Source organism: Phalacrocorax aristotelis, chromosome 25, assembly GCF_949628215.1.
Source record: "Phalacrocorax aristotelis chromosome 25, bGulAri2.1, whole genome shotgun sequence".
Lineage (NCBI taxonomy): Eukaryota > Metazoa > Chordata > Aves > Suliformes > Phalacrocoracidae > Phalacrocorax > Phalacrocorax aristotelis.
Window position 1 is genome coordinate 2,021,405 of NC_134300.1, and position 14,221 is coordinate 2,035,625.

The 14,221-nt window shown below is 45.9% G+C and overlaps 1 protein-coding gene across 1 annotated transcript; it reads right to left on the minus strand.

Annotated features, from left to right (window-relative positions):
- Positions 1-7,203: 7,203 nt before the first annotated feature.
- Positions 7,204-11,147, minus strand: LOC142048330 (uncharacterized). The gene is made up of 2 exons (XM_075075084.1): positions 11,114-11,147; positions 7,204-9,298 (listed from the first exon to the last, which is right to left on the minus strand). Exon 2 carries the CDS (start codon positions 9,275-9,277, stop codon positions 8,237-8,239), a length of 1,041 nt encoding a protein of 346 aa, XP_074931185.1. The 5' UTR covers positions 9,278-9,298; positions 11,114-11,147; the 3' UTR covers positions 7,204-8,236.
- Between the last annotated feature and the right edge of the window lie 3,074 nt (positions 11,148-14,221).

Genomic DNA, 14,221 nt, shown 5'->3' on the forward strand with positions numbered 1-14,221 from the left:
CTCTTTTTTTTTCTTTGTCTTTAGCTTTACCAGCACCTCAGAAGGATGTCTTACTACGAGCAGTGCAAACAGCCCTGCCTGCCCCCTCCCATTTGCGTGCAGAAATGCAACAAGTGCGTGGAGCCCTGCAAGACAGTGTGCGTTGAGCCCTGCGGCAGCGTCTGCGTGAAGCCATGCTCCACGCCATGCGTGGAGGTCTGCCAAACGCCCTGTGCCACCCAGTGCGTGGAGCCTTGTGCCACCCAGTGCACCACGTCCTGCAGCACCCAGTGCGTGGAGCCCTGCAGCACCCAGTGCGTGGAGCCCTGCAGCGTCCAGTGCGTGGAGCCCTGCAGCACCCAGTGCGTGGAGGTCTGCCCCCCTAAGTGCGTGGAGGTCTGCGTAAAGCCATGTGCTACGCAGTGCCCAACCCAGTGCCCCACCCCGTGCGTGGAGCCCTGCGTCACCCAGTGCTGCACCAAGTGCGTGGAGCCTTGCCCACCCCAGTGCGTGGAGGTGTGTGCCACCAAGTGCGTCGATTCTTGCGAGACGGTGTGCCTGGAGCCGTGCAGCACGGTCTGCTCTCACCCGTGCTGATCGCCTTAACGCATGAGCCTTGCATGCAGCCCTGGTGCTCCAGTGCGTTGCAATATCCATAGGCTCATGAGCATCCATGGAATGAAAAACAGGTTACAGACCCACCTGCGATGTACCGAGACCTCTCCCGACCTCATTACCCCATGCTTTTGTCTTGGAAGATATTTTTCTGACTGTTTCCAGCCTGTATCTTTGCTTCCTGTGATACTTATGCTACTGCTATCTCAGCACCTTTCTCTTGGTAACTGCAGCTGGCCAATATTATACTGCTGAGCATCTTGGGAAGTTATTTAGCAATGGCTGTGTTGTGAGCAGTTGGTGTTGGAAGATGTCTGCCCTTCTATTCTTCAATTCTCTTTTAATGTATGTCCTCTTGTCTTCTAATGTCTATGTGCAGCAATAAAAATTGACCATCAATGGCATAATGTGTCTTCTGTCTTTCTTTCATCTCCCCGTTTCCATGTCTTTGGAGCCAAGAACATCTTCCTTTAGTTTTCCTTCTAAAAGCTGTTATGGTTGTGGAGGATTTGCACCCACAATGCAGAGCTGTAAACAGAGAGAGCAATGTCTTCCAGTACCATAAACAAAATATCATCCAGTCAGTACTTTTCTGACCGATATAAAAATAATTGGCTTGGTCCTACTTGAAAATAATGATAGAAATGTAATTTTCACCTTTATTAATAATAGAGTTTTGATCTTTATATCTCTGGATTTTGGAGGCAAATCTTAGAAACTGTTAAAAGGTAAATTTAAGCGAAAGAAATCCCCAGATCTGAAAAAGAAGGAATTGAAACATTCTTGCTGGGATTTTAATTATTTCTTAAAAACATTCTGATGGAGACAAAAAAGGTATTTTTGATAAATTCTTCCCATGATCCTCACTGACTAAATATAGAACGCACGGGATTTGGCTTCAGGAGATGAATCTTTCTGTGGTTCAGGAACAGGTCCGAGCCCTGCAAGACTGCAGTTTTGTTCCCAGGTTTGCTGCAGATACTTTGTGTGGCTTTGGGCAGGTCTCACTCCTGTCATCTATCCGTTCCCCATCTGCAGTGAGGAGAAGTCACATCCCTGACTGATAGAGTGGTTGCCATTTCAGCTTCATTAACGTCTGGCAGGTACAATACTACTTTAATTCACTTATAAATGCATCTTCCTTATTTGGAATCATGATTTTGAAATGGAAGGAGGCCCATTGTCTGGAGGGATGTTATACGCATTTAAAAGCTGAGTTTCAGAGATAATGCTCCCATTGTCTTCCGTTCTGTGCATGTGACTTGCTTACCTCTGTCTCCGTGATGGCCACACAATTTCCATGTCTGGGATGTAGAGAATTGCTCTCCACCTACGATATCATTACGGCAAGGGTGGAGAACATCTAATCTATAAAAGAAAGGAGTTATATTTAGGTGTGTGTAAGCACTGTTACCAAATCAGCTTTTAATGAAACCTTATGTGCAGCTGTAGAGAGTTTGACAGTGGATTCCTTTTTGTGTTTTTTCTGTCAACACCAAATGGTGACACCATCAAACAGGAATAATGATAGGCAAACATGTCTCAGTAAAGCAAACAAATCCTACACCTGGACACACCTTTCCGTTCAGGTAGACAAAGCAGGGGTAGGTGGGCCAGGTATTCAACAGCATGAAAACAGAGGAGGAGACAAGGAACATGCACCTCTAATTCCTGCTGTTGAACGCAGACCTCTGGGGATTCAGCAATGGACTCTGCCTCGCTAATAACTGCCTGCTGCTGCCACATGCGTGGTGTCAGCGCCCACTTTCAGGCATGGAAAAAGTCTTAGTCAGGCAGGCATTTGCAGCTACTAATGACATCCATCCCATAGGTTAGTCACCTATGACTGATTTCCAAGTGTCTTCATCCAGCTCTATCAGCTGTGTTAGTAATTTAAAATTTTTTTCTTCCCTCCCTCTCTGCTGCGAGCACTGCACCAGGTGCAGTAACCAGAGACGGGAGCACACAGCTCTGAAAACCCCAGAGGAAGTGGCAGAAGAGACCTGTTGGGTTGTGCTCATCGCGCTTCCTATGCCTGTAGGAAAAACGCGTTACAAAAGCCCTGACACACTGCTCTCCTATGAGCCTGTGGTTAGTTCCGAGCGTTGCTGAGATTCTTCTGTATATTTACAACAAATTAGTGACCTTTGGTCTATGTCAACCTTGGGGTCAGCAAGACCCCTGGTAAAGCAGGCTTGAGCAAGGGATGTTAAGATACGGGATGATGTTTTTTCCATTAGCACCCTCTGCTCTCCTACACCCAGTGGAAGCCACGTCCATCATCTCTCCGTGTATCTCACATCTGTAATGGAGACTGGACTGTAATTCATAGGGCTGAATATGACCCCACAGGGCATAGGATTGAGGAATACTCAAGGGAGGCTTGAACTACCTTTTCCATTAGAGCTAAAGACAACGCTTCAGTTGAAACATTTCCTCTGTTCCTTTCTTGGAAAGATTTCAAGGGGACTGGTGTTTTTCTGAAACACAGATCCATCCCCAGAAAGAAGGAATTCTGCCACAACTTCAGCAAGCCAAACCCAGTGTTTGTAAAAAAGAAGTTTTAGTTGCTTCAGGGAAAAGCTATGTGAAAGCACAAGAAAAAAAATAAGGAGAAAGCTTTCTAATTTCATGGCAATACAAAACATTTCATTCCGCTTTTGGGGAAGGAAAATCAAGAAGGACAGAAGCAAACCCCAAAACCACAGACTGCTGAACACAGACCTGCTGCCCTTCTGAGGAGCTGGGATGCACAGGCCTCCCCCACCCCACTCAGATTTATGCCAGCGGAAGATCTGTCCTGGTGATCACAGATAAACCTATCAGGAAACACCTAAACTTTGTGCAAACATGTTCTGCTAACTCCAGAACGGATTTGAGCTGTCTCTCAAATCTGAATTCAGTTGTGGGATCTTTGCCCAGGGTCGGGACAAGATGAATTATTAATAAATCAGGCAGTTATTACCAGATTGGGTGTGCCTTGCATTAAAAACAAATCCCCCGCACCTGAAAGAGGAGGCATCTCTCACAGACCTTGACTGAAGTCCAGGTGTCAGTGGAGCAGGTTCTGGTTGTGAAAGATTCTGGTCATCAAGTTAATCTGTTGTCATCAGCTCCCGGGGCTGACTTCTGAAAGCGTATAAAAGGCTCCCGTTTGGGAAGCTCATTAACCTGAGTGGCTTCTTCTTCCCTTCCTCCAACAGCAGGAGACACCAGGTGAGTCCTTCTGTGAGCATTTACTTATATAGGCAGGGGTTTCTGGTGCCCTGTTCTGGGGAGATAGGGTGGTTTTTGTGTTGTCTCTCTAATAACGGTTTCAGCTTGTCTCCCTTGCAATTTTACCTCCCTACAGACAAAAGCCCTATTGCGTTATTTTGAGCCTTTCTGAGGCTCCAGACAGTGGCTTGCTGACTATTTGACCCAGCAAACCCTTGTCAACCCTCATATTTTTTTCACCAACAGATAAGAATCCTTGTGGATAACCATCAGGTATTGAGTATTGGCTACTAAAAGATGACATCCACCAGCAGCTTGTTTTGTATCTGTTGAGCAGCCATGGGCTGATCGCTGCAGCCCCCTGGATCTCCGGGGCTCTGAGTTTCACTGTTTTTTGTATAAAAATGTATTGTTGCTGAGCAGGAGGACAGTTCACCTGCATTTAATGGCCAGAGATGTGGCTCCTGCTCTGAGGCTGTCAATGAACTAAACTGAGATGTGGCTGTTGCCAGAAGGGATTGTTATCAAATGACTTTCCTCTTTCAAAACCATTTTCAATACTGAAATGTCGCTAGTTTTCTGCTCCTCTTTGACTAGTTATAAATATTGCTCTGAGGTTCTCCTTGAGCTAAGCAGGCTTTCTTTAAAACTTATATTGTTTCTTAGCTTGTCAAAGTTGAGACATTTGGCAAATAGCAAGCAGAGGGAAAGAAGGAAAACCTCTTCCCCCTATTTCCCTTCCCTCCACCTCCGTAGCTATGCGTAGCATCACAGCTCTGTTAGGATGGTGATTGCCTTCTATATTCATTTATGCTTATATACAGCTATGCCCTGAGGTCTCAGCAGAGTGGCTGATCTCCATAAAGCTAACTGTGATGGGAGCCCAGAAAAGCAATGTGGGGCTGCCACAGCAAAGTGGAGTCGCCAACACAGATTTGGCCTGAACACCACCCTCCTCAGGGATTTCCAAGGGGGCTTTTTTTGGTGTTTTTGCTGGTAGGATTAAGTTGTAAAGTCTCTTCACTGTTGGTTTGACGTTAAAGCTGAAGAACTGACTGAAACTGTAATATCCAGAAGGAATAACTGAAATGTCACCTTGGTTTTCTTCCAGGCTTAGCAAAGATGTCTTCCCACCAGCAGAAACAGCAGCCGCAAATACCTTCAAAATGCCAGGAAAAGTGTCCTCCAAAGTGTGTGGACCAATGCGAGCACCCCAAAGGGCAAGTCAAGTGCCCTGTGAAGTGCATCCCACAGCAGCAGCAGCAGCAGCAGCCATGCCCAAAGCAGAAGTAGCGCTAACGGCCGCGGCCGTGAAGCGGTGTGGAAGATGCAAATGCTTATTTCCAAGTCCTCCTTCTGTCTTCTGGCTCTACCAGAATAGCTAGAAATTTGCAGCATGCCTCCTTTGTTTGCAAGCAGAAATTACTTTACAAAAAGATGTAATTCATTAACTTGGGTTTATTCATCCTCTACTATAAGGAAAAAAATATTGTGGGGCCATTTTCTTCTGGTATTTAATCTGGGACATGCTATAATAAAACTATAAGTAACCTCATTACTTGCTTCCTGATATTTTTTTTCCACTTTACCAGTGTCATTTGTTCTCTTTTGGCTTTCTTTTATTAGCCAAAGAATTACCTTTAAACACACACTTGTATACAAGGCACGCATACACAGGGACCCATGTGCATTTGCCTGGCGCATTTCTCAAGGTATTATTTGTCTATATCTTTTATTTCAGATAGATCCAGAAACTTACAGCTGTTAGCATGATGATCAAGTAGGTGTGAAATGTTTGCAAACGGGACGCAAGGTGATCACGGTTTTCAGAAAGACCATTTGAATTCAGGGTCCCTTTTGGGGCAGAGCTGCTGCCTGGATGCAAAACTGGCTGAGGATCAATGTTCTTCCCATCTGAAGGCAATCCTGTGAGCTGTTTTCATCCTGAACTGGAGCAAACTGGGGATGCTCAGTTTTCTGCGAGATATAGTGTTCTGAAGTACATTCTTGTGGGTCTATCAAAGCAATTAATTGTAGTTTTAGTCTCGACTATACTAAAACTGCTGAGAGGAAAATAGTCTTTGGAGGCTTTTAACACCGAGAGGAAGATTTTGCTTGCTCAGAATCAATAGTGACTGCTTTAAAAGAATCAGAAAGAGGATTCAGAATGCTCTGGTTTCTCAGCAGCATGTACTTGCTCAGCCAATTGATTTCCAGTCAGCTGTATGACAGAGTAGGGGAGGAAAATCATAGATACAGAAACTGTTGAGTGGTATGATATTGTTGTCTGGCACACAGATATGATCTTGCTCTGCAAACCAGAAGCTGTGTATCTCAGTGCAATTCTGCAATCAGATGACGAGGTTGGATGTATCTAACACCCATCTAACAGGTACAGGGCCAAGCTAGTGAGATTACATCGCTCCTGGCTCACCTGAAGTGTGGGAAAAACTTGTTTGCTTGTGCTTGCAACCTGCCTTGTAGACATGCCTGTGTCTTATGTCTGCTGAAGGTCACAGAGTGGCTGTGAATATGTTTAAACTGGGCATATTGACCACGGGGACAGTTTGGTGTGAACCAATGTCATTTCACAGACTGGCAGGGGTTGGAAGGTCCCTCTGGAGCTCACCCCGTCCCACCCCCTGCTGGAGCAGGCACCCCCAGAGCAGGGGGCACAGGACCACATCCAGGCGGGGTGTGAATGTCTCTAGGGAAGGGACCCCACAGCCTCTCTGGGCAGCCTGTGCCCCTGCTCTGGCACCCGCACAGGGAAGGGGTTTGTCCTCATGTTCAGGTGGAACTTCCCGTGTTCCAGCTTGTGCCCGTGGCCCCTTGGCCTGGCGTTGGGCACCACTGGAAAGAGCCCGGCCCCATCCCCCTGACACCCACCCTTCAGATATTTATAAGCACTGATGAGATCCCCCCTCAGCCTTCTCTTCTCCAGGCTGAACAAGCCCAGGTCTCTCAGCCTTTCCTCCCAAGGGAGATGCTCCAGCCCCTGACCATCTCCGTAGCTCTCCGCTGGCCTCTCCCCAGCAGTTCCCTGCCCTTCCTGAACTGGGGGGCCCAGAACTGGACGCAGCCCCCCAGATGTGGCCTCACTGGGGCAGAGAGAGCATTTGCCATGCTCTGGGACAGGGTGTCTTGCTGAAAGGTGTTTCAGTGCAATTAGTATTTCAGAGCTATCGGCCAGCCCATGGACTGATACAGGCAGGGACTCTTGCAGGCTCTCTGACCTGGGCACCTGGAGAAGAGCAGCGGTCCCGGAATCCCCCGCAAGTGCCCACAAGTTTCTGAGTCCTGATTCACCCAGCTTTAAGCCTAACAGATGGCTGTTGCAAGCTGAGGCTCCTTTCCATCTTTTTAAACAGAAGCTATTAAAAATCTCCATAACTTGGTATTCAAAGTAATTTTTATTATTGATTTTTCACAGTGAAATAAATCCTGGATACAATATCAGCCTAAAATAATTAGAGATAAGTACCAAATACATACGCAACAACACTGTGTGGTGAAACATGTTCCAGGGTGTAATTGAGACAGCACTGTGTATGCTTCCTCCTTTATCCTGTCTAACAGATGGAAGCCACGCCTGAGGTTAATCTGTTTCAAAATATGTCTGGATTGGATTTAATGATCTATATATTTTCCATAAATAATCTCAGGTAGAGCTGCTCTTTTACACATCCTAGCAAATGCAAGGTGAGCTCTCTGAGGAAAGCGCTGATTACTACCAGTTCAGCTAAGCAGGTAATTAAGAGCTGATGGCTCTTTTGTAAAAATCTTTCTATTTCATCTAGCCCAATGGATTTTTTTTTAATTGCATAAAATATTCAGCACTATGGATTCATGATTCAGAAATTCTTATTGCCATTGACCAGAACCCCTTAGCAGCAGGTTCTGCACAAACCCTAAATCCTATTATTAATAGGCAAAAACCCCTAAATGCAAGGTGGGAGATGGCATGTGTGTGCAGGGAGCTGGGGAGGAAGGCATGAAAACCAGGAGGCAGCCTGCAGGTCTGGACGATGAGCTCTAGGGTGAAGTTTGAATATTTAGCTTGGTGAACGCTGACTCGTGCGTGCCGTCATGCTCTTTAGTCTCTCTCTGGGCCTATAAAAGCCAGCGGGATGAGTGGGAGAGGGCAGAAATTCAGGCCACTGGAAAGCTGAATGCACATGCCTACAACACTGCTTGAAGCCTTATTATCTATCGACTGTCCCGCCGTGTCAGTTAGTGTGTGGCTGTTAGTAGAGGATAACGCTAGCGTTAGCTGGGGGGAGAGTTGGAAGCCGTGTTTTTTAACAGAAACTCTGCAGTGAATAAAAGGGTGTTGGAAAATGACCTCTGGTTTTGAGAGTCGGGGAGAGGAGGCCTGGGTTTGAAATCATCTTCTCTCTTCAGGGCTTCCCTTCACAGCTGCAAGTTACTTCTGCATGGGTGGCCACTGGTTGGGCTGCTTCACCTGCTGCTGCTCGATGGGAGGACACTTCTCTGGAAGGGAGCACTTCCCTGGCTCAGGGCAGGGAGCAGGGATTGGTATAGGGATCTCCTCGCACTCCTGCTTCTCTGGAGGGCATGGGGCTGGCACAGGGATCTCCTTGCATTCCTGCTTCTGCTGGGGACACGGTGCGGGTTCAGGGCACGGAACAGGGATTGGCACAGGGATCTCCTCACATTCCTGCTCCTCCTGAGGACACGGTGTGGGTTCAGGGCACGGAACAGGGATTGGCACAGGGATCTCCTTGCACTCCTGCTTCTGCTGGGGACACGGTGCAGGTTCAGGGCATGGAATAGGAACAGGCACAGGGATCTCCTTGTGCTCCTGCTTCTGCTGGGGACATGGTGCAGGTTCAGGGCATGGAACAGGAACAGGCACAGGGATCTCCTTGCACTCCTGCTTCTGCTGGGCACACGGTGCAGGTTCAGGGCATGGAATGGGAACAGGCAGAGGGATCTCCTTGCACTCCTGCTTCTGCTGGGGACATGGTGCAGGTTCAGGGCATGGAATGGGAACAGGCAGAGGGATCTCCTTGCAATCCTGCTTCTCCAGCACACATGGATTTTGTTCAGAGCAAGAAACAGGCAGCTCTTTGCATGCTGATTTCTCTTCAGGGCATGGAACAGGCTCAGGACACGGTACAGGTGGGAAAGTTGGTGGTAGCTTGCACTGCTGTTGCTGCTGCTGCTCCTGGGGTGGGCACTCGGGTATGACGACCACTGGTGTTTCTCCCTTGCCTGGTTCCACCACCGGTGTTGGCAATGGCACTGTTTTTTCTGGGCATGGTACCACTACTATTGGGTCTGGTTCTGGGCAAGGTGTTGGGACTTGCACTTCAGGTTGCTGCTCTGCACATGGGACTGGCTCAGTGCACGGCTCAGGCTCTTGGCTTTGCTTTGAAATTGTTTTGCTCAGGCCAGGTGGGAGGGTGATCTCCTGCTTGATTTGCATTTGATTCAAAGACATCTTTGCAGGAAGCAAGATTATCTGAAAGAAATGTCGGAGTGTTATTGTGTCTGCTAAATGAACTGCATTGGGATAAGGATGAAACGGTTATAAGAAACATAAATTGGCTGCAAGAGTAAAGTTCTCTTAGTTTGCCCTTGGTTTCCCAAGGCAGGTTGGCTCAGAAAGAATTATGATTTGCTCTTTATTTTTCATCCTGCCTTCCAGCCCCTGCTCTGACTCTGTCTTATCTTGTTCCTCCTTTCTGTTCTGCAATCTGGGACAGCCTTGTCAGGTATAACTGAGGTAGAGCCACTCCTTTGAACTTGCAGCTGATTTACACTTCAGAGCTCTTCCTCCTGTTGCTTAGCTCTTCTCAACGTGTTAACTCCCTTTCATTTCTGTCCTGGGGAATTGATGAGAGGAGCTGGCAAATAGCAGATCTGCTGGTTTGATAGCGGTTTCAGAAAGTCAAAATAATAATAATAAAATAATGAATGCTGAAGACAAACATTTAAAACAATTTGGTCTATCAAAAATTAGAAGACTATAAATCTGGGCCCAACAGCATATTTTAAGTTGACAAAACTGAAATATTTCATTTGACTTTGCCCCTTTTAAAATGCTTTCCAGATTTTACTTGGATTTAGAAACCTGAGGTGCTAAAGCCTCCAGGTGGGCCCCACCAGTAAGCTGATAGCTTTCTGTAGTATTAAGAGTCTTTACAGTAACAATAGGCCAACTCCTCCTCTTGCTCTGGTTTCACTCTGACCTCATTGATGATGTAATAGATTGAGGTTACCTGTGGCACAGTTCTTCCAGCTGCCATGGAAAGAATTAGCAGTGGTAATGCGTCCCTATGTTTCTGGGTTATCATGGCCACTAATAATACATGTAGCCCACATGAATCAGAATAATCAGGAGGGATTTCTTCTCCCAAGGCCAATAATGTGCAACATTATTATTATTACATTGTTATTGTTAGGAAAATGGGTTTTCCTAACAATTTATGAAACTGCCTCTGTTTTGTGGGCTGCTGAAGGCAGGCATGAGGCTCAGCTGGACTGGTCCTGTGTCTTTGGTAAAGCCTCTGTTGCTTTTTTTCTGAAGACCTTCTAAGGGTGCAAATAAAAGACTGGAATCACAGAAGTGTTGCTTGGAAGGGGCATTTTTAAGTCCCCTCAACACAGGACTAACACTAACACAGATCATGTGCCTGCTCCTCTCAGCACATCTTCAAAGCAAATTCATTCCCCTCTCCTACGTCCTCCTGGATCCTCCAGATCAATATCACCTGTCACTTGCTATTTTCTTTATAAGAACCTGATAAGATCTTAAGCCAAATTAATGTATTGCTCTTGACGTGGTTAGCATGAATGAGGCACCACACTAGGAATACTTTCACCCTTCTGCTCCCTACAGCCCCTCGTACTTCCAAATCTATGTTTTACAAAATAATTCTTCAATGAAATCAAGGTTTTGCAAATGTTCTTGTTATAAATAGCAGAATCACAGAAAATAGATTTGGAAGGAACTTTAGGAGGCCGTTTAGACCTTATCCTTCCCCGAAGGCAGGACCAGTTATACTTAAACCAACATAATTTTATCTAATCTCTTCTTCAGAAAGGGTCTAATTTAGCACTTAACTATCCTCAGATTTACATGCAATCTGAATTTGCCTTGCAGAGTCATTCCAAGACTGCTTGTCCTACCCCGATGTCCATAAATTTCTCTTTGCAGGAATCTTTTGCATATTCAAAGGTATGAAATAAAACACTTCTTTAAGAGTCTGCCTACATTAAGCCAAGTGGTAAAATTATAGACATCGCAAAAAAGTATCAGTATTCTCTGACTTACCCAACCAGTCAACAGGGAGAAGCACGAAGTGGAGTGGATGGTGGAGCACAGAGATTTGAGAACTTTTATATGGTTTCAAAGCCCTGCCTTCTGGGAATGAGTCCTCCTAGGTAATGAGCTCATTCTTTCACAACTGCCATTGTGCATTTCCTCCACAGACTTGTTTTACACGTAGGCATTGTGAAGAGAGGCTTTTGATGCAGAATGCATTTTAATACCCTTTCTGACTAATATGATTTAACAAAAACTTTCTGTGTGAATAAAGGTCATACCCTCAGGTTAGTGCATTCATTGCAGACCCCATCAAGATCAGGGGTCTTGGTGTCATGTCCACCAGCGTGGTTCCACTTCAACCTATGCAACTCGTCATTTCGTGCCAGCTAATGTTGCCGCTTCTTAGGATGTATTTTAGTATAAGACAGGGGGGCTAATCTGTACTTCTCTCACCTGCTTTTCATCTATTAATTCTGTAACGTGACCTTCTCATCACCTTAAATGTGTCTATATTTATGTCTATATAAATCTGTCTATATTTATGTCTATATAAATCTGTCTCTATAAATTCATGATTGATGGGTTTATTTTTTTCCCCACGAAGATCCTCCTAGATTTCATTCCTCTTTCATTTCAGAACAGATAATTTTGAATGCATGTTATTTTCCATGGCGTGGAAGATGCAGATCCCACCCGTCTAAATGAGACAGAAGAATAAAGTAAGTTTATCTCCACATATCGTGAAAACTAAAGGGAATTTTTAAATAGTATGCAAGATTTATCACATCCAAATGGAACTTGGACACTAGTCTCATTGAGATGCCAGAATGGCATTTGAAAAGGTGTTTCAATCTACATGTGAAATAAAGGGAGCTTGTAGCCTACACAGTTTATTCCCTAAGCATTATTCCATGTAAAATGATACATTGAGCGAAAATAGCTCATTGATTATTATCCTCAAAATCTCAGGGAGCTGCCGGGACAAAAGTCAAACAGTCCTCATTTCTGACGGTAGGATTATTTTCAGCAGCAGCAACAACACGTCCCACACAGAGGTGAATTTCATCATATTTGGTTGTCTTGGGACTATCTTTGTCCCGTCTCCACCATTTTACCAGAGCCCTTATCAGAGCACGCACTCCAGATGCAATCGTTGCAACAGGCTGAGCTGGTACCGTCACCCGTTGAGAGTCCTGGGCTGCAAATGTGAAAAGCTGTTTCTGGCTGTGGTGTAACTTCCTCTGTTAATAATCGTTTGGCAACTGACGGACAGAACACCTGAATTTTAGACCACATCTTCTCCTATGGTGTGACTTCATCCGTGCAACTTCCTTTCTTACCTCATGGCAGGTGGGGCCCTGCCTTGCTGCCTGCCTGGCTGGCTCTGGAAGCTGCTTAGGTCTAGTCTCCGGCCTTTGCTAGCTAGGGCAATATCCCAGCCCAAGACCTAACCCTGATTCAGGCCTCACCTGCTGCTCTGCTGGTACAAATTGCAGTCGTAGCTCTGCTGAAGGCAGGAACTAGGACACTTTCCAGCAGTGGAGAACCTGCCTGTCCGCTTTCTAGGGAGCATCATGCTTCGCGGTTATCAAAATAGCCCTTCTTCTGAGATATGCTCCTGGAATATAACACTTCAAAGTGGAAGAGAGGAGGAATAAGCTCAGGCTCATAAGAAAAAGTGGTTTTATTATTGCACTTGTTGGCCTGAAAAGGACAGAGCTGCTGGGTTTGAAAGGAGACAGTGCATTTCATTAGCTCAAACACTGCATTTGAATATTTGTGCAATATTCACAAGTGAATATGCATCTTCAGGTCAGAGCTTCAGTAACATTTGTCATGTCCATGAGTTAAAGCACCTGAGAGAAACAGGGCACGCAGCACTTGTGGAGCAGTGTTGAGGCAAAGACGGTTACAGGCTGTACGGCCACGGCTCTGTGTTGAGACATTGCTTTTATTTAAGCAAGCAGTGAGGTTTCTGGAATATTTAGGTGTCAAATTTCCAGCCTCAGCTTGCAACATCAAGTGAGTAAAGAAAATCACTTTCCATAGCTGGAAGGGAGACGACCTGAACCCTGTCTGGAGATCAGAAGGTGGGGCCATCCTGACCTTAAACACTAGTTTGGATCCAGGTCTGGAGAGGCTCGGGGAGGTCACTTCACCTCCATGTCAGCAACCTCAGCAGAAAAATGATGGTAATTATCATCGAAGAGGCTCTGAAGTCAGCCCATGGAAAGGGAGTGAATGTTTTTCCCATAGTAGAGGTGTAATTGCTTTCCCCTTCCCTGTGAATTGCACAAAGACTATTTTTAGAGGCAAAGGCCATATGCAGTGAAACCTGCCTTACTGAAACTTTTGGGAAACTACGGGAGAAACGTGCATTGAGTAAGGTGGCTTTACAGTGAACGTGGAGCTAAGCAGCTCCTCAGGCCTCACCTGGTGGGGCCCGGCTCAGCTCCCAGTCGATACTGAAGTTGTACCACTAATTCCAGGGAACGTAACACCACAGGTGAGAAAAATACTGGCCTGAGCCCACCCTTCCTAGACAGAAAATGCTACTCCAGCTCCCACACAGCTTGGGCAGGTGCTGTGCTGCTATCAGCCCATCAGTGGCCTTGCAAATGGTGATCAGGTAATTAAGTCACCAAAAGTCTAAGATGCCCTGGCAGGCATGCAGCAGTTATGCCGGCAGCTCTAAATGGAGGTCTGTAGCTGTCAACTTTGTCTGGTTTGTCACTGAGATGAGTGTCTCAATATCTCTAAGGGTCCCAAAGCTGTATTGCTTCTGTCTGAAAAAAAAGGATCAGCTGTTTTTAGAAGTGAAGGCCACTACAGAGAACCTCAGCGCAGGATGTGGAATGCTCGCTGTGATCCTCACCTGACATCCACATGGGTGCTCTTTGGTTTCCCTCTGTCCAGTACTTTGAACCTTTGTGCACAGAGAAAATGATGTGAGGAAAGTATTGCACTCCTGGATTTCATGTCTTGGTGTGATTCAGAAGTTGCTGAACTGGATCTCCCAAGACATGGCTCGCCCTGATGGCTTAATTAGACACCGTTTCGTTAACACCTCATCTTGTTCTTTATTATTGTGTCTGTCATCATTTTAGGGTGGAC